Source organism: Brassica rapa, unplaced genomic scaffold (genome assembly GCF_000309985.2).
Source record: "Brassica rapa cultivar Chiifu-401-42 unplaced genomic scaffold, CAAS_Brap_v3.01 Scaffold0561, whole genome shotgun sequence".
Taxonomy (NCBI): Eukaryota; Viridiplantae; Streptophyta; class Magnoliopsida; order Brassicales; family Brassicaceae; genus Brassica; species Brassica rapa.
The window spans coordinates 95,177-115,378 of NW_022610502.1; the positions used below are offsets into that span (position 1 = coordinate 95,177).

A 20,202-nucleotide genomic window follows, 5' to 3' on the forward strand; every position below is an offset into this window, starting at 1 on the left:
TTAGCTTCTTCAGCCAAGTTAGACTCCAGCAAAGCCACCCGTTCCACCAGTTCTCCGACGGTGTTGAAAGTGCGGATCGAGCAGTGGGTCTTCATTTCCGGCCTTAGGCCTCGGATGAACCTACGGACCTGGACTTACTCGTCATCCAGCTCTCTTCCAACGAACCGTCAGAGTCGGTTGAACTCTTCTTCGTACTCCCGTACGGTCCTGCGGCCTTGGACCAAATCTAGAAACTTAGCTTCCAGACAATCCCAAGCCTCAGCAGGAAAGTATTTGGGGTTAATTCAACTTCAAAATCCGCAAAAATTGTGAGACTTCCATTGGTGCGCTTGTCAACTGCAAGCCACCAATTATGCGCGTCCCCTTCCAGGAAGTGAACGGCAATGTCTCGTCTGTAATCCTCTGGACAGCGAGTTGATTGGAAGTTTCGGACCAGCCTACTCCTCCACTCATCTGCCACAACAGGGTCGGTACTACCTGAGAATTGCTTTGTACCCAATCTGGATAGATGTTGAAGCAAACTCAGATAGTCAACCTTCTTTACAGACCTTTCCGGTGGATCGATCTCGATCACCTCAACCGCGTCCACAGCTGGACCCGTAGCATTAGGTGTAGCCGTAGCTACAGGTGTAGCTTGACCAACTGATGAATTCACTAGTGGAGTGAACAGCTGAGTCATAGCCGCCACCTGGTTACCCATTACTTTCATGGCCTCTAACAAGTCCTCTCAGGACAGTGCTGCGGGCATGTTGGCCGTTCCCTCGGCCCTTTTCTCACGCTGCACACCATCACTGTTAGCGTTCGAGGATTCTACTTCCTCGTCACTTTCCTGATGTTGCGGACCTTCTGGTTGCGTTCCCGTAAGATTGGCCTGGTCAGTCGGTAACACATCCCCGGTGTTAGTCACAGCCGGCTCGGTTGGTAACCCGGACGTATTAGATCCATCCGCGGCCGCTTGACTTGACTGACCGGCCATTTTCTTATTCCTTTGGGTCTTTCCCGATTTGCTTTTCCCAGCCTAAGGATTCAGACATTGTTAGTACAACATATACATAACATAACCGAGACAATTAATCCCTAGACCTAACTATCAAACCTCACCATGAGACTGAAGCAGCTAGCTGCGTGTGTGTGGACTACATAACCCAACTATCCTAGAATCAAGCATGCTCTGATACCAACTTGTAACACCCGAATCCGGCCTCTCGACGAAACTGGACCCGTTTGCTACTTAATCAATCCTTTGCTTGTTTGATTCATTTTAAGTCTTTCATTTACTAAGCCATGTTCGAATCTGAGGTTCTAAAACAATTGAACAGATAGCCCAACGGAATATAAATGTATATAAAATGTATTACTTAGAAACTATAAAACCACAACTTCTTAATCGTTTCATAGACAATCACTAGTTCATCCCTAGCATCATCTAACCACACGTTACACAGCCTCTCACTGACCGAGCCTTCACGGCTCCTTGGCTTGACCAGAACCATCCTTAGTTCCTGAAACCACAACCAGATAAGCATTAATCTTAATCGAGAATAGAACTGGTCGATTCTACAATGCTTGGCTTGGTTCCTAGAACATAGATAAACCTCGGACATTATACTTATCAAAAGATATGAACCTGCCTACCGAATCCTAAGTCATTCAACCAACCACCCTTTGACTTAGAATCAGATAGACAGTCCGAATAGATAAACAGAACACACGAACAGTCCGGATCGTCCCGAAGACCAATCCGTCCATCCAGATAGAATCTAGGTGCGACCGGCCTAGATGAAGTCCAGATCAAAGGACCAACGGACTTCCTTAACATATCCGGCCTTGGGCCTGGATCCAACGGACGAGTAAGCCTCACGCCCAATCCGGTTAGGCCAAACGGCTGATCGGACCTTTCGACTCTTACCCTGGCTTAGACAAACCGTGTACTTATCTCGACGGACAAGACATGGTCTGATCCCTAAGGAATGGACACGACCTGTCTCAACAGGCACCGTTTGGAACATGCACGCCTTTGGTCCTTGGTACCTCTTGGTCCTCGTACCTCTTGGTCCTTGTACCTCTTGGCGTCTGTAACCCTTGGTTACTTACACCCTTTGGCAACTCACAACCTTTGGAACTCGTGACCTTTGGTACCTCACAACCCTTGGTAACTCGTGACCTTTAGCCACTCGTGCCTCTTGGGACATGACCAAACGTTTAGCCCAACCGCCCAGTCTATGGTGCGATTCGAACCGACCGTCTAACTGACCAGCGTCTAGGTTAGCGGTTTGGTTATGACCGACCAAGTCTAGGGACGTGTCCCTTGGACTGAACCAACACAAACCTTCGTGTATAATCAGAAAGAAGAGAAAGGGCTGGATAGAAACAAGAAGAGGAGAAGCGGTTAGGTCTAATGGACCGACCAGAGCCGCGGTGCGATCACAAGGACCGTCTGTTCGGTCTGATGGAGCCATAGCCCACCATGTACCTTCTGAACTGTGTCAGGGTTCTCCATGCTCTTCTCCTACTCTCGGTCTCCCATACTTGATCGGAGGTTGCCTCACAAACGATCAGATCGCTGGAAACCTAACCACCACACAATCGGCCTTGCTTTGGCCGGAAACTCTCTCTCTCTCTTTCTTTCTCTTTCTATGATTTCTCTGAGTATTTTTACTCTAGATTGGATGAATGAAATCGACAGAGTGGACCCCATATTTATAGAATACGAGGGGGTAAGTCTTGCCCCACGCACAGGCATGACTGGCCAGCGGATGGGCACAATCGGCCAAGGGTTACACCCTCTCGGCCGTATGCGTCCCTTCGCCAATACCGCATGGGTTTGGGTCGGACAGAGGCCCAAGGCCTTACCCAATCCCTCTGGACTTAGCCCACGGCCTTGTCCCATGCCCAAACGGTCCATGGCCTCATGGCCAGACCCCCATGGCCTGCCACCAGCCCGGACCCGGACCATCGGACCGAAACACGAACAGTCCGTCCAGATGAGATGAGCTGACTCCCAGCTGCCTCAGCTGAGTGAGCTAGTAGTTCAGCTAGTGGAGCTGACTTAGTAGTGGCCGAGCTGGAGTGAGCTTAGCCTAACTCCGTTGAGCTGGTCGAGCTACTTGTTCCATCCGTCCAGCTACCGTCTTACTCTTCCTAGCTGACTCTCGACTTGTATAAGGTTAAGTCTAAGTTTCCTTACGTCCTTAACCTTCTTATCTGGCCATGGAACGCTTGTCTTGATGTCCTTAGACTGACTAGTACGTTTGCTCGAACCATGGCCGTCCCAATGATCCTATTCAGGAACTGGGATGTTACAGGGTCACCAGCCCCTACAACCTCCTTAGTGGCGATTGTGACCAAAAAGGCCTCACAACCCTTCTCAAGCATCCGTTCCACTTGGACTGCTGATATCACTAAGCATCCAGAGGTCGGACGAATACCTTGGAACCTGATCGGGGGTCCACACCCACTCTCAAACTGCACCCTTCCTCTGTGACAGTCCAGAGTGGCCCGGTTCTTTCCAAGCCAGTCCATGCCTAATATCACCTCATGATTCTTAAGGCAGACCACAACCAGATCCATAGGCATAACTCTATCCTGGATCACTATTGGGATATCCTTTACTCGCCCTAATGAATGCATTACTTGCCCACCGGCTGCATTCACTATGCAAGGATCATCCTCTGTTCCCATCTGGAACAACCCTTTTCCGATCATATCTGGGCTCACAAAGCAGTGTGTAGCTCCAGTATCAAACAGTACGTGTGTTTCCACACCACCAATACATAGGGTCCCTACATAAGACCCCCCTTTTCTAATCATCTAATCCATTCTAAGTTTTGTCATGTCCCCGATCCTGGATAGGATCGTCCGGACAGACTTTAGTGCGAGGAGACGCACCAGTCAGGTCAGTGTTGGGGTCTAAAACGGTCACGACGGAATTACCACCCGAAAATCCTCGGAGATCGTATTTCCGAAAGAGATAGTAAAAATAAAGATATAATTTTTGTAAATAAATAATAACCAATACGAAGTTTTTACGAAGAAGTATCCTTGAAGATTCAAAAGCAAACGAACCAAGCTCGGTCGTTGCGTAACTACCGCACATACACGCTGTCCGGTCCCTACGTAGCAACCAAGTCCGAGCCGATGCCAGTCGCTACGAAGTGACCGAACATCCGACCCGCTCGGTCGCTACATAGCGACCAAGCTCAAGCAATCGTCCCGCTCGGTCGCTACGTAGCGACCGAGCTCGCTCGGTCGCTACGTAGCGACCGAGCTCGGCCGCTCGGTCGCTACGTAGCGACCGAGCGCTCGTCGCTCGGTCGCTACATAGCGACCGAGCTCGAGCCATCGGTCGCTACGTAGCGACCGAGCGCTCGTCCCGCTCGGTCGCTACGTAGCGACCGAGCTCGTCCCGCTTGGTCGCTACGTAGCGACCGAGCTCGAGCCGCTACGTAGCGACCGAGTTCGAGCCAAAGCTCGGTCGCTACGTAGCGAGCGGGCTTGAGCCAAAGTTCGGTCGTTGCATAGCGATCGAGCTCTTCCGAACATCGATACAACACCAGTCCATGCATTCTCGTCAAACCTTCAAATGCCATCTCCCGAAGACCGTAGCAAGCTCAGTCCATGCTTTCCGCTATTCTAAATCATCGATCAGACTTTGCGAATTAAAAACCGCGGAAAGTTCATTCTTTATCAAAAGAACTCATAGTAAACGTGTCGAGTCGGAAGACAGCCCAAAGGGACCTAAAATACGACTCGAGGCACATCCTATGATTTCTTAACCAAAAGCCCGTAAACCAGAGCACGGTTTATGCTTGGTCCACAAGGAAGGATAAATGTCAAGTTTCCGCGGATAAATACGGAAGTTTTGAAAATAATTGTGAAGATCGGGAAAAATGGAATATCTCCATTTTTATGCTATGACGGCTTAAGGGCAGAAGAGTAAAAGCGTAAACCGACCTTGGAGCTAGTATATAAGGAGTCCTGCGCGAGGAGCATGGAGGAGAACTTTTTCAGAGCAAACTTAGCACTTAGAGCAATTTAGGCATTTTTCCGTTTTTGTTATTTCGAGCTGCGACTCAATTAGGTTTAGCCGTCTTAGGGTTGCTAGAACTAGGAATCTCGCCGACAGCTCTCGAGCCCAGGCCTATACCTTGTTGTAAACGCTCATACGCAAATTCGGAAATAAGATCTTCTTTGCTCTCTTCTTCGATTTCTTATACTTTATCGTTGTTATTCTCGTGTTCTGATTGCTTGACGTGTGGTAATTAGCAGATATCCGGGTCCTCTGGGAAATTAGGGTTTTCCTAGTTTCCTTATTTAAACGGAAATCGACAGTGTGAATTTCGGTTCCCACAGTTTGGCGCTAGAAGGAGGGGGAGTACGGATCAATCTAACCCGCAAAAGCCACATCACGCTCAATCAGACATGTCAACTAACGACGCGGATAACGTGCAGACTCCCCTTAACGGAGGTAGCGACACCGATCTCCACACTCCAGCAGCGGACGTATCCGCGGCCAACGCACAAGCCAACGCCGCGACGCTCGAGGAGTTTAAAAAGATGTTCGCCACCTATGAGAAAAGGTCGGAAGAACAGGATAAGCTCGTGAATACCTTGACCAAACAGGTTGAAACCTTAACGGCAAGGACCCAAGCAATCCGTCCCCGCGGAACCACCAAAATCCGCGGGAAGAGGCTCAACTTCGCTACCCCACTCGACAGATCAGGAGTCGCGCGGGAATGACCTTCCAGTCAAAACCCTAGCGAGAAATCTCCCATCGAAAAGGGGAACCCTGAAAGTCTTCCGCCCCCTGCAAAGGACTCGGAGGATAATGAAGCCGAACGCATTGACCTGGATCCTAGCGATGTCTCCAACGACACCGACGAGGACGTCGACAGACATCCAAGAAGGACCAGGAGCCGATCTGCTCGGGAAGGCTCCCCATTCGAAAAACCAATGACGGAAGAAGAAGAAGAAATCGCCTATTGGAACGAACAAGAGGAGCTGGCTGAAAGGCAAACCGAGCTCACTCGCAGTAAACGCCGACAGGCTCGGAAATCTACTGACGAGACATCGGATATCCGCGATCTTCGCGACTACATCACCAAGACTGCGGCAGAAGTGAGGGCCGTAAAGTCTCAAATCCATCATGCTACTAGTGCTGCCCCCGAAATCGATCGACTGCTGGAAGGAGCTCGGAAGACCCCTTTTACCAGTCGCATTTCGGACATGAGGGTGTCTGATCCGGGAAAAATCAAAGTACCGAAGTACGATGGTACGGCCGATCCAAAAGCGCACCTTCAGGCTTTCCACATCGCGATGGGAAGAGCTAGACTGAAGGACGGCGAAAAGGATTCCGGCTACTGCCGCCTGTTCGTTGAAAACCTGGAAGGAGCAGCACATGAATGGTTCGCACGCCTTCATCGTAACACCATCGGGAGTTTCCGACAGCTCGCATCGGAATTTCTCAAACAATACTCTGTATTCATCGACAGAGAAACTTCCGATGTTGACCTCTGGAGTCTCTCCCAGAGTGAAGACGAACCCCTCCGCGAGTTTATCAGTCGGTTCAAGCTGATAATGTCAAGGGTCAGCGGGATAAGCGACAAAGTGGCCATCGACGCGCTGAGAAAGACGCTCTGGTACATGTCGAAATTCAGAAAGTGGATAACTCTCGACAAACCGCGAACGATCCAGGATGCCCTCCACAAAGCAACGAACTACATCATAGTCGAGGAAGAAACTAAAGTCTTATCGCAAAAACATAAGTCGGCAAGACCATCTTCGAAGGACGTGGATCCAAAAGGGCGAAAGAAGAACTCTCGTAAGGACAAATACGTTCATCACGAGGGGGAAGATCTCCAAGGGGCGCATAATTACGCGATCAATTCGGATCAAGGCCGAACCACGGGCAACACGTGGACTCGCAATCAAGGGTATGACGAAAACACCTTCTGCGAGTTCCACCAGTCCCGAGGACACTCCACGACCAACTGCCAAGTCTTGGGAGCAAGACTGGCCGCGAAGCTACTCGCTGGAGAGCTCTCGGAAGTAACTAGCGTCAAGGATCTCATCCTTGATTCTGATCGCCCTCCAAAGACGGACAGGAATCCGCCGGCTGAAAAATCCCCTCAACGAAACCAGCCTGGAGATAAACGCGGTAGGAGGCCGGACGACAAGGGGAACGATAACAATCATCGCAGAGTCAACATGATCATCGAAGGACCACAATACTGCGGCGATACTGTGTCGGCCATCAAGGCTTACCAACGGAAGGCAGAGTCGAGTGCAAATTGGCCTACATGGTCTCCTCCCTGAGATGGCCAAAATTGCTCGATCACCTTCACAAAGGAAGAAGCCGGCGGCATCGATCAACCTCACTGCGACCCGCTCGTCATAGATCTCGTCATATGAGATTTAGAAGTCGGAAGGGTACTCGTCGACACGGGAAGCACGGTCAACGTAATCTTCCGCGACACTCTCAAGCGGATGAGCATCGAACTCGGAGAAGTAATTCCGACACCAAAACCACTCACGGGTTTTTCAGGCGAAGTATCGATGACTCTTGGATCGATCCAGTTGCCAGTCATGGCCAAGGAGATCACGAAAATCATCGAGTTCGCGGTAGTCGATCATCCCGCTATCTACAACGTGATCATGGGAACCCCATTGCTCAACGCCATGCAGGCAGTTCCGTCGACCTACCACCTGGGTCTCAAATTCCCAACCCCAAGCGGAGTCGCGGCTATCTGGGGATGCCAAAAATAGTCGCGGCTATGCTTCCTCGCAGAGCACAAGTTAAGGCAAATCACGACTTCTGCAGCTGCAAACGGCAAGCGCACGAAGATAGATCGATCTTCGGCCAAAAACGCCCCAAGGAAAGACGAATTAAAATCATCTGCCGACGCAAACGCATCGGACGTCGAAACTCAACACGAGTTCGAAGTCCACGCTACAACTCAACCGGAACATCCGGAAAATAGCGTTAACCCAGCCACGATCGACATGGTCAAGGCGGACATCGCGACATCTACCGCCGAGTAAAAACACTCACGGCATGAAACAGAACTACGAGATGGCTTGATCTACGTAGGCAGCTCATCAAAAGACGAGTTCAGCTATCCCCCTCTCTAAAAAGGGGGGGGGGAGTGGGTGCGTATACTCGTATACTCCCACTTAGAAAATCTTCATCATTATAATCGAGTTTTTAGAAACTTCAAAAACTTTTACTGCAATATACGTTGCTCCGCTTTATCGAAAAACGTTTACGAGTCAGTTAAACACAAGAAACTTTCAGGACACGCCTGGAAACATTAAGACTCTTGTCTACGGCCTCATCCGGCCCAAAATTCGTAAAATTATCATCTTTCAAACATTCAAAGATACATGTATAATCTTCGAAACAACTGCGAGACGTCGCAAAGTTAAAATTCGAAGATAATACGAACAAATTGTCCGAACGCGACCACCAAAAACCTTACACCCCGTTCGTCGATTGGCCCCGACGAACACGCCAGCCGTCTTAAACAAACGCAATTCGATCATTCTTTTGATCTTCAAAAACGTCCAACACAAGGACGAAAGCGCGCTACAACAAAAATCTGAAATTTTGGTCCAGCGCTTCCAGTTAACTCTGAGAAGATGCTCGATTCGTACCATACAAGTCATATAAGCCGAGAACCTATCGCGGACTTTAAATCGGTACGAGTCAGGAAGAAATCGCAACAGACTTTAGTGCGAGGCGCTAAAGTAGCGACTGAGCGCTCGTCTCGCTCGGTCGCTACATAGCGACAGATCTCGAGCCAAAGCTCGGTCGCTACGTAGCGACCGAGCGCTTGTCCCGCTCGGTCGCTACGTAGCGACCGAGCGCTCGTCCCGCTCGTCGCTACGTAGCGACCGAGCTCAAGCCAAAGCTCGGTCTCTACGTAGCGACCGAGCACTCGTCCCGCTCGGTCGCTACGTAGCGACCGAGTTCGAGCCAAAGCTCGGTCGCTACGTAGCGAGCGGGCTTGAGCCAAAGTTCGGTCGTTGCATAGCGATCGAGCTCTTCCGCAACATCGAACACAACAGTCCATCCATGCATTCTCGTCAAACCTTCAAATGCCATCTCCCGAAGACCGTAGCAAGCTCAGTCCATGCTTTCCGCTATTCTAAATCATCGATCAAACTTTGCGAATTAAAAACCGCGGAAAGTTCATTCTTTATCAAAAGAACTCATAGTAAACGTGTCGAGTCGGAAGACAGCCCAAAGAGACCTAAAATACGACTCGAGGCACATCCTATGATTTTTTAACCAAAAGCCCGTAAACCAGAGCACGGTTTATGCTTGGTCCACAAGGAAGGATAAATGTCAAGTTTCCGCGGATAAATACGGAAGTTTTGAAAATAATTGTGAAGATCGGGAAAAATGGAATATCTCCATTTTTATGCTATGACGGCTTAAGGGCAGAACAGTAAAAGCGTAAACCGACCTTGGAGCTAGTATATAAGGAGTCCTGCGCGAGGAGCATGGAGGAGAACTTTTTCAGAGCAAACTTAGCACTTAGAGCAATTTAGGCATTTTTCCGTTTTTGTTATTTCGAGCTGCGACTCAATTAGGTTTAGCCGTCTTAGGGTTGCTAGAACTAGGAATCTTGCCGACAGCTCTCGAGCCCAGGCCTATACCTTGTTGTAAACGCTCATACGCAAATTCGGAAATAAGATCTTCTTTGCTCTCTTCTTCGATTTCTTATACTTTATCGTTGTTATTCTCGTGTTCTGATTGCTTGACGTGTGGTAATTAGCAGATATCCGGGTCCTCTGGGAAATTAGGGTTTTCCTAGTTTCCTTATTTAAACGGAAATCGACAGTGTGAATTTCGGTTCCCATAGTTTTGCGCTAGAAGGAGGGGGAGTACGGATCAATCTAACCCGCAAAAGCCACATCACGCTCAATCAGACATGTCAACTAACGACGTGGATAACGTGCAGACTCCCCTTAACGGAGGTAGCGACACCGATCTCCACACTCCAGCAGCGGACGTATCCGCGGCCAACGCACAAGCCAACGCCGCGACGCTCGAGGATTTTAAAAAGATGTTCGCCACCTATGAGAAAAGGTCAGAAGAACAGGATAAGCTCGTGAATACCTTGACCAAACAGGTTGAAACCTTAACGGCAAGGACCCAAGCAATCCGTCCCCGCGGAACCACCAAAATCCGCGGGAAGAGGCTCAACTTCGCTACCCCACTCGACAGATCAGGAGTCGCGTGGGAATGACCTTCCAGTCAAAACCCTAGCGAGAAAGCTCCCATCGAAAAGGGGAACCCTGAAAGTCTTCCGCCCCCTGCAAAGGACTCGGAGGATAATGAAGCCGAACGCATTGACCTGGATCCTAGCGATGTCTCCAACGACACCGACGAGGACGTCGACAGACATCCAAGAAGGACCAGGAGCCGATCTGCTCGGGAAGGCTCCCCATTCGAAAAACCAATGACGGAAGAAGAAGAAGAAATCGCCTATTGGAACGAACAAGATGAGCTGGCTGAAAGGCAAACCGAGCTCACTCGCAGTAAACGCCGACAAGCTCGGAAATCTACTGACGAGACATCGGATATCCACGATCTTCGCGACTACATCACCAAGACTGCGGCAGAAGTGAGGGCCGTAAAGTCTCAAATCCATCATGCTACTAGTGCTGCCCCCGAAATCGATCGACTGCTGGAAGGAGCTCGGAAGACCCCTTTTACCAGTCGCATTTCGGACATGAGGGTGTCTGATCCGGGAAAAATCAAAGTACCAAAGAACGATGGTACGGCCGATCAAAAAGCGCACCTTCAGGCTTTCCACATCGCGATGGGAAGAGCTAAACTGAAGGACGGCGAAAAGGATCCCGGCTACTGCCGCCTGTTCGTTGAAAACCTGGAAGGAGCAGCACTTGAATGGTTCGCACGCCTTCATCGTAACACCATCGGGAGTTTCCGACAGCTCGCATCGAAATTTCTCAAACAATACTCTGTATTCATCGACAGAGAAACTTCCGATGTTGACCTCTGGAGTCTCTCCCAGAGGGAAGACGAACCCCTCCGCGAGTTTATCAGTCGGTTCAAGCTGATAATGTCAAGGGTCAGCGGGATAAGCGACAAAGTGGCCATTGAAGCGCTGAGAAAGACGCTCTGGTACAAGTCGAAATTCAGAAAGTGGATAACTCTCGACAAACCGCGAAGGATCCAGGATGCCCTCCACAAAGCAACGAACTACATCATAGTCGAGGAAGAAACTAAAGTCTTATCGCAAAAACATAAGTCGGCAAGACCATCTTCGAAGGACGTGGATCCAAAAGGAGAAAGAGAACTCTCGTAACGACAAATACGTTCATCACGAGGGGGAAGATCTCCAAGGGGCGCATAATTACGCGATCAATTCGGATCAAGGCCGAACCACGGGCAACACGTGGACTCGCAATCAAGGGTATGACGAAAACACCTTCTGCGAGTTCCACCAGTCCCGAGGACACTCCACGACCAACTGCCAAGTCTTGGGAGCAAGACTGGCCGCGAAGCTACTCGCTGGAGAGCTCTCGGAAGTAACTAGCGTCAAGGATCTCATCCTTGATTCTGATCGCCCTCCAAAGACGGACAGGAATCCACCGGCTGAAAAATCCCCTCAACGAAACCAGCCTGGAGATAAACGCGGTAGGAGGCCGGACGACAAGGGGAACGATAACAATGATCATCGAAGGACCACAATACTGCGGCGATACTGTGTCGGCCATCAAGGCTTACCAACGGAAGGCAGAGTCGAGTGCAAATTGGCCTACATGGTCTCCTCCCTGAAATGGCCAAAATTGCTCGATCACCTTCACAAAGGAAGAAGCCGGCGGCATCGATCAACCTCACTGCGAACCGCTCGTCATAGATCTTGTCATATGAGATTTAGAAGTCGGAAGGGTACTCGTCGACACGGGAAGCACGGTCAACGTAATCTTCCGCGACACTCTCAAGCGGATAAGCATCGAACTCGGAGAAGTAATTCCGACACCAAAACCACTCACGGGTTTTTCAGGCGAAGTATCGATGACACTTGGATCGATCCAGTTCCAGTCATGGCCAAGGAGATCACGAAAATCATCGAGTTCGCGGTAGTCGATCATCCCGCTATCTACAACGTGATCATGGGAACCCCATTGCTCAACCCCATGCAGGCAGTTCCGTCGACCTACCACCTGGGTCTCAAATTCCCAACCCCAAGCGGAGTCGCGGCTATCTGGGGATGCCAAAAATAGTCGCGGCTATGCTTCCTCGCTGAGCACAAGTTAAGGCAAATCACGACTTCTGCAGCTGCAAACGGCAAGCGCACGAAGATAGATCGATCTTCGGCCAAAAACGCCCCAAGGAAAGACGAATTAAAATCATCTGCCGACGCAAACACATCGGACGTCGAAACTCAACACGAGTTCGAAGTCCACGCTACAACTCAACCGGAACATCCGGAAAATAGCGTTAACCCAGCCACGATCGACATGGTCAAGGCGGACACCATCCGGAAAATAATTTAAAATATTATCCGTCCGAAATCTGTCGGATATCGGTCAGAAATTTCCAATTTGGAAATCGGTCAGAAACGGTCAAAAGTGGTCAGAAATGTTTCTTTAAATATCACGACGCCGGTCCTGGCTCATTCACAGATTCATCTCTAAAAAACAATTCTCTACAATACAAAATGTCTTCCTCAAATCATAATGAATATTTTAGGTCTTGGATGGATCACAATCATCAAGATCCATCTACTGGACTTTTGACAGAAGAATTTGCGGAAGGTCTTCAACAATTCATGTCATTTGCGTCAAACCAGCCGAGGACTTTGGAAACGGGTAAGATGTACTGTCATTGTCCAATTTGTCAAAATCGTAGATTTCGTACAGTTAGTGGTGTATGGAAGCACTTATATAGTAGAGGATTTATGGCGGGTTATAAAGTTTGGTATTCGCATGGTGAAACTGATTCTATGCTGAGTTTCGGTAGTGCTAGTGAAGAAAATAACATGGGGGGGGGGGGTTAGGAGAACAACAAGGTGGCTTAGATGAACATATAGGAACTGTTCAAATGGTTAAAGTAAGGTATAGAGTAGAGGAACCAAACTTTGAAGCGCAGAAATTTTATGATATGTTAGATGCAGCAAAACAACCGTTATATGATGGTTGTAGAGATGGTATTTCACCTCTTTCAGCTGCAACAAGGATGATGTCTATTAAAACAGATTATAACTTAAGCGAAGATTGTGTTGATGCGATAGCTGGTTTTGTGAAAGATATATTGCCGGAAGATAACCTTTCACCAGCTACCTATTATGAGATACAAAACTTAGTTTCAGGGTTGGGTTTGCCCTATCAAATGATAGATGTTTGCATCGACAACTGTATGCTATACTGGAGAAGGGATGTTGATCGTACTAGTTGTCGATTTTGTCACAAACCACGGTTTCAAAAAACAAGTCGAAAGACTAAAATCCCACATAAGAGAATGTGGTACTTGCCAATAACAGACCGACTAAAGAGGTTATACCAATCCAAACATACCGCCGATGCTATGAGATGGCATGGTGAACACAACAGCAACAGAGAAATTGCTCATCCATCAGACGCGAAAGCCTGGCAACATTTTCAGTCAGTGTATCCTAGTTTTGCATCTGAGAGAAGAAATGTTTACCTTGGATTAAGTACGGATGGATTCAACCCGTTCGGAAGCCATGGGAGACAATATTCTCTTTGGCCAGTTATTGTAACACCATACAATTTACCTCCATCATTGTGCATGAAACGAGAGTTTCTCTTTCTCACAATTCTAGTTCCTGGTCCTGCACATCCTAAAAGATCCCTTGATGTCTATTTGCAACCATTGATTCATGAGTTGAAAATGCTATGGGCCGAAGGAGTTGAAGTGTATGATATATCTGCTAGGCAGAATTTTATAATGCGTGCAGTGCTTATGTGGACCATAAGTGACTTTCCGCATACGGAATGTTATCTGGATGGACAACACATGGAAGATTAGCGTGTCCCTACTGTCAAGATAACACAGATGCGTTTCAACTGAAGAATGGAAGGAAGACATGTTGGTTTGATTGTCATAGACGATATCTACCCCACGACCATCCGTATCGAAAAAACACTACTTTGTTTACTAAGAACAAAAAGGTGTTTGATGGTCCGCCACCAGAAATAGATGGAAAATCTATCCTGACTGAACTCAGAGATTTTGGTGTGGAATCGACAGCTAAATGTAGGGGAATGGGCATGATCCAGTTTATGGATATGGCGAACATCACAACTGGCACAAGAAAAGTATTTTTGGAAGTTGCCGTATTGGGAGAACATCTACTTAGGCATAATTTAGATGTGATTGCATATAGAAGAAGAATATATTTGACAACATCATGAATACCATTCTCAATGTCAAGGAAAAGACAAGACAACCTGAAGTCCAGATTAGACTTGCCAGATATATGTTGCCCGGGAATCTCTCCACGTGGATGGGAGAGGAGACTTCCAATGCCTATTTATCGGTAGATGCAGCTGCAAAGCAAGAGTTCTTCGACTGGATTATAGATAGCGTCAAATTCCCAGATGGATATGCGTCAAATCTAAGGAACTGTGTTTAATCGCGAAGAAGGAAAGTTTTCTGGTTTGAAAAGTCATGATTGTCATGTCATGAGCAGCGTCTTCTCCCATTTTGCTTCCGTTTCTTCCCAAAAAAACATGTCCATGAAGCAATAGCAGGTAAATTTAGTATTTAATAACTTCTTTCACCCTTGTCATAGTATCTTTCATATCTAACATAATTTTTCTTTGTTACAGGAATAGCAGTTTCTCTTCGAGATTTGTGCTCGAGATCATTAACAGCAGATGGAATTAGAAAACTTTGAAAGAAATGATTCCGATAATCCAATGCAATGTCCAGAAGATCTTTTCCACCTTCCTTTTTGATGTTATGGAGCATCTTCCAATCCATCTCGCTCGAGACTCCCCCCTCTCGACGAAATCGCCCTCCTTGATTCATTCCCCGTCGATCTCCCCCTCCATTCTGCGTCGCTCTCCCCCGCCGTTCTCCGTCGCTCTCCCCCGCCGTCTCTCCGTCTCTGTCCCTCGCCGTTCCTTCATTCCCATCTCTCTCCCTCTCTCTCTCTCGAAAATCTCAGCCGAAAGATGTAAGTTTTATGAGTTTCGTTTGTTTTAGTTTAGGTTTTAGGGCAAAATGATTTCTTCGTTATGATGTTGATAGCTTCTTGTCCTGCTTCGTCTGAATGCTTGATTATCGGTTTTGATTATGGAAAAAAAATGCTTGATTATCGGTTTTGATTATGGAAAAAATTCCCGTCTATGATTTTGATAGATTCTTGGTCTGCTTCGTGTGAATGAATCATCGTTTTGATTTTGTCAAATGATTTTTTGTGTATGATGTTGATAGCTTCTTATAGGTTGTGTGTAATTAAAACTCTAAAAGTACATAGATTTTGATCGGTTATGTTGTTAACTCTCTGTCAAAAACATTTCATTTCTTGTTCTAAGTGTTAATTTTTTTTTAACTCGAGGTCTTATGCGGATTTTCTCGCCGTTTCTTTTCCATCTTCCTCATCTGCTGGTCTGGGTTCCCCGGCTGCACAAGGAACAAGTGTCCCTCAGCCACAGCCAGCATCAATCATCGAGGATAGGTTACTGAACGAGTTGTTGGTGGCACCAGGACGAGAGTTGCTTCCTAAGCTGAGCCCAAATGGAGACAAAATACTAGCTGGTAAATTTTTAACTCTTAATCTAATCATTTCTATTTCGCTATGTGCTTATGTATTCATTGTTTATAGGTTTAGGCGAAGAAATCGCAATGCAATTTGCAAGTCGATTTTTGAAATGCTTTCACAGTCTCCTTGAGTTGCCTTATCCGACGTATGCACATGTTCCATTAGAAATTCAGAAGATGTGGCTCCGTTCATTTGCGGTAATGTCTTTTTGTAATGTAAATGTCCGCTTGGTTACAGATTAATTTCGACTTATGCATATGTTTGTTGTGTTTGCATGTTCATTGCAGCAAGATTGGAACTGGGACCCTGCTTTCACCAATGATGTGCGGACAGCCTTTAATTTTGCAGGCTAGAAAGCAGTACACGAGCAACGTGACTGAGTGGAAGAAAAAGTGGAGGCTGAAGAAGGATAAACCCATATGTCTGAATCAAGATGTGTGGGACGGGTTTAAAGCCTATTGGCAGCTCGATGCTACTGCACATATTGCAGCTACCAATTCTGTTAATTTCAACGAAGACTCGGTTTCTTCAGAATATTCATCAAATTCGGATTAATTAAAACTTTTATAAGTTAGAAAGATATTATATATTTTGTAATGTATAAGAGAAAATATTTTTTAGTAAGTCTGAGTACTTTTTAGAAATTTTTTTTATGTTTTATTTATTTTAATGAATGTTTCAAAGCGGATTTTTTTTTTAAAAACAAAATCTTCAATATTTTTTAAAAACTTTTATAAGTTAGAAAGATATTATATATTTTGTAATATTTAAGAGAAAATATTTTTTAAGTTTGAGTACTTTTAAATAAAATATTTTTCATATGTTTTTATTTTTAATGAATGATTCAAAGCGGATTTTGTTTTAAAAAAAATATTCAATTTCCGACGGATTTCTGACTGACCTCGGTCGGAATGTTCTGACCGATTTCCAACCATTATGGTGGTCGGAAAGCGTTATATATAAATCCAGAAACGCAGTAACCCTAATCCGTATCCTCCCCCTCTCGACGAAATCGCCTCCTTGTTTCATCCCCGTCGATCTCGACCTGCGTCGATCTCCCCCTCCATTCTGCGTCGCTCTCCCCCGCCGTTCTGCGTCGCTCTCCCCCCCGCCTCTCCGTCGCTCTCCCCCGCCGTTCTCCGTCGATCTCGCCGTCCCTTCATTCCATCTCTCTCCCTCTCTCTCTCTCGAAATCTCAGCCGAAGATGTAAGTTTTATGAGTTTCGTTTGTTTAGTTTAGGTTTTAGGGCAAATGATTTCTCGTTATGATGTTGATAGCTTCTTGTCCTGCTTTCGCTGAATGCTTGATTATTCGGTTTTGATTATGAAAAAATTCCGTCTATGATTTTGATAGATTCTTGGTCTGCTTCGTGGAATGAATCATCGGTTTTTGATTTTGTCAAATGATTTTTTGTGTATGATGTTGATAGCTTCTTATAGGGTGTGGTAATTAAAAATCTAAAAGTACATAGATTTTGATCGGTTATGTTGTTAACGCTCTGTCAAAACATTTCATTTCTTGTTCTAAGTGTTAATTTTTTTTTTAACTCGAGGTCTTATGCGGATTTTCTCGCCGGTCTTTTCCATCGTCCTCATCTGCTGGTCTGGGTTCCCCGGCTGCACAAGGAACAAGTGTCCCTCAGCCACAGCCAGCATCAATCATCGAGGATAGGTTACTGAACGAGTTGTTTGGTGGCACCAGGACGAGAGTTGCTTCCTATGCTGACCCAAATGAGAACCAAATACTAGCTGGTAAATTTTTTACTCTTAATCTAATCATTTCTGTTTTGCTCTGTGCTTATGTATTCATTGTTTATAGGTTTAGGCGAAGAAATCGCAATGCAATTTGCAAGTCGATTTTGAAATGCTTTCACAGTCTCCTTGAGTTGCCTTATCCGACGTATGCACATGTTCCATAGAAATCAGAAGATGTGCTCCATCATTTGCGGTAATGTCCTTTTTAATGTAAATGTCCGCTTGGTTACAGATTAATTTCGACTTATGCATATGTTTGTTGTGTTTGCATGTTCATTGCAGCAAGATTGGAACTGGGACCCTGCTTCTTTCACCAATGATGTGCAGACAGCCTTTAATTTGCAGGCTAGAAAGCAGTACACGAGCAACGTGACTGAGTGAAGAAAAAGTGGAGGCCTGAAGAAGGATAAACCCATATGTCTGAATCAAGATGTGCGGACGGGTTTAAAGCCTATTGGCAGCTGATGCTACTGCACATATTGCAGCTACCAACTCTGTTAATAGAAGAAGCAAGCGTGGTGGAAAAGGTGAAGCAGTACACAATGGTGGTGCTAAGACACGAGAGGAACGTGAGATAGAAATGGTAAGCGGTATTTTTTTTTTCAACTTTATTAATTTCATCATATACATTGAACTGATACTCTTATATCATTTGTGTGTTTATTGGAAGACTGCTGAAAGGGGTGGTGTGCCACCAGATTGGTTAGAATTGATGAGGGATATGCACACCAATAAACAAACCGGTGAGGTGCAAGATCCTGTTGCGAGAGAGCTGTTGGCAACTCTGAGTAAGCTGAAGGAGGAAAAAGAAGCACAACTTCAGCAGTCTCATCAGTTGTCTGCGAATGATGGATCTACAGCTTCTAACATGCTGTCCCGCGAAGAGATCAACCAACTGGTTCTCGAGGTATGTCTACTTTATGTGGTCAGTTGTTTTTTTTTTCTCCAGCCTATAACTTAGAATTTTAGGATTCGTTCTCAAGCTCCTAATATAGGTTTGGTTTCACTTCAGTAGAACTGTCAGTTTGAATTCAGTTAAAGGTTGTGTGACTTTTATATATAGCAAAACAGAAACCGAGTCAGTTTATTTCTTCTTCAGTTAGATGTTGGATCGGTTACTTCAAATCCAGCTGCTTGAATATTAACATGTTATATTTATAGTTCTTATAAAATTTAAAAATCTTTCTACTCTTCTTTTGTAGAATGTTCCTATTAAGAAGGGTCGTCGGTATGGTATCGTTCGTACCTCTGAAGCTATCTCAACCTCATCATCTCAGCTCTCTGTTTCTTCCTCGAGTATTGTTCAATACATGGAGCGGATGAAGACAGAGCTTGATGAAGAGCGGTCATGTCATGTCCCCGATCCTAGATAGGATCGCCCGGACGGGCCATGGTGCGGGGAGACGCACTGATGTGATCATGGAAAGCACCAAGGAATGGAATCATGAACCTGATCATGGAGAGCTTGTAGCTGTTGAAGAACCTACACTTGAAGAATGTCTGAGCCAAAATAAAGCTTCTATCATCAAAGACAACTTGATCTACATTCAAGCTACTCTACATTCAAGCTGATCATCATCTAGGCAAGTAGCTTGTGTGTGCTCTTTTCCTAACCTTTGGTTTTGTCCCACTGGGTTTTCCAAAGGAAGGTTTTTAACGAGGCCACAAGTCTACTTCTCCTATCTCCTAGATGATTGATCTTGATCTGTCCACATGAAGACCTTATCTTATATTTTAAGCTATGCTTTTATGTTATTTAGTTTTCGAAAAACTCTAGTCTTTGTTTAGTTTCCAAGGGAGCCTGTTCCCTTTATTTTTATTTCTATTTTCGAGACCTTGTGCATGTACAAGGGTCTCTCTTTATATTCTGGTCGTGACCCCCCTTTATCATTAAGCAATCTTTTATCAAAAACCCTTTTCTCTCTTCTCTCTTGTCTTTGGCGAGTTGAAGTGTGTCTGGTGTGTAATATCCAGTCTATTGGTGTGTAATATCCAACGCCCAAGGGCTTTAGAGAGGTGTGTCATATCCGATCTAAGCCTAGGAGTATCAAGAAGCCTTTCCGCAGCCTCTTGTGTCACCATTCGATCCACATACCTTGAGAAGCTTGAGTCTTTTGATTCGTTTCTGCAAGGATTATCCCATCTGTTCCAGAGCATCATCCTAGGATCTCATCACGCACCAGTCAGGTCATTGGACCTTGAGACAAGCGTATCATGGCCCTGAATGAAGGTTAAGGGCATCAGTCAGCTGAGGCTTAACCAGGATACGATGGAAACAAGGGTAAAGGAGTTGAGTGAGTGTTTAGGCAGCTGGACGAGTGTTGGTTTGAGTTCAATCAGCTCGGTTCAGCTGGTATTCAGTTCACCATGATCTGTTCAGCTCACAGGAGCTGGTGGACTAGCTCACTCAGCTGGGAACAGCTGGAGGTCAGCTCAATCCGGTGAACGGTGCGTTCTGGTTCGGATCAGTGTGGACGAGTCCGGGACGGTTACTGGGCGAGCCGGGTGTCCGGGTGCAGGACGGTTCGACCAAATTGGTCTTAGGCTTGGGACAGGGAGTGGGCAAGCTTCCAGAGTGTGAGCTGAGGCTCAGTGATCGATTTGTCAAAGGAAGAAAAGGGGAGAAACCGCCAATGGGCGGTTATGGGATGGTTATGGGACGGTTTTGGGAAGAAGGGAT

The 20,202-nt window shown here is 46.4% G+C and overlaps 1 protein-coding gene across 1 annotated transcript; it reads left to right on the forward strand.

The window, feature by feature from the left end:
* Positions 1–17,187: 17,187 nt before the first annotated feature.
* Positions 17,188–19,640, forward strand: LOC117130569. The gene is made up of 7 exons (XM_033283337.1): positions 17,188–17,208; positions 17,321–17,519; positions 17,587–17,615; positions 17,805–17,899; positions 17,973–18,105; positions 18,193–18,429; positions 18,725–19,640. Exons 1-7 carry the CDS (start codon positions 17,188–17,190, stop codon positions 18,893–18,895), a joined length of 885 nt encoding a protein of 294 aa, XP_033139228.1. The 3' UTR covers positions 18,896–19,640.
* Positions 19,641–20,202: the final 562 nt, after the last annotated feature.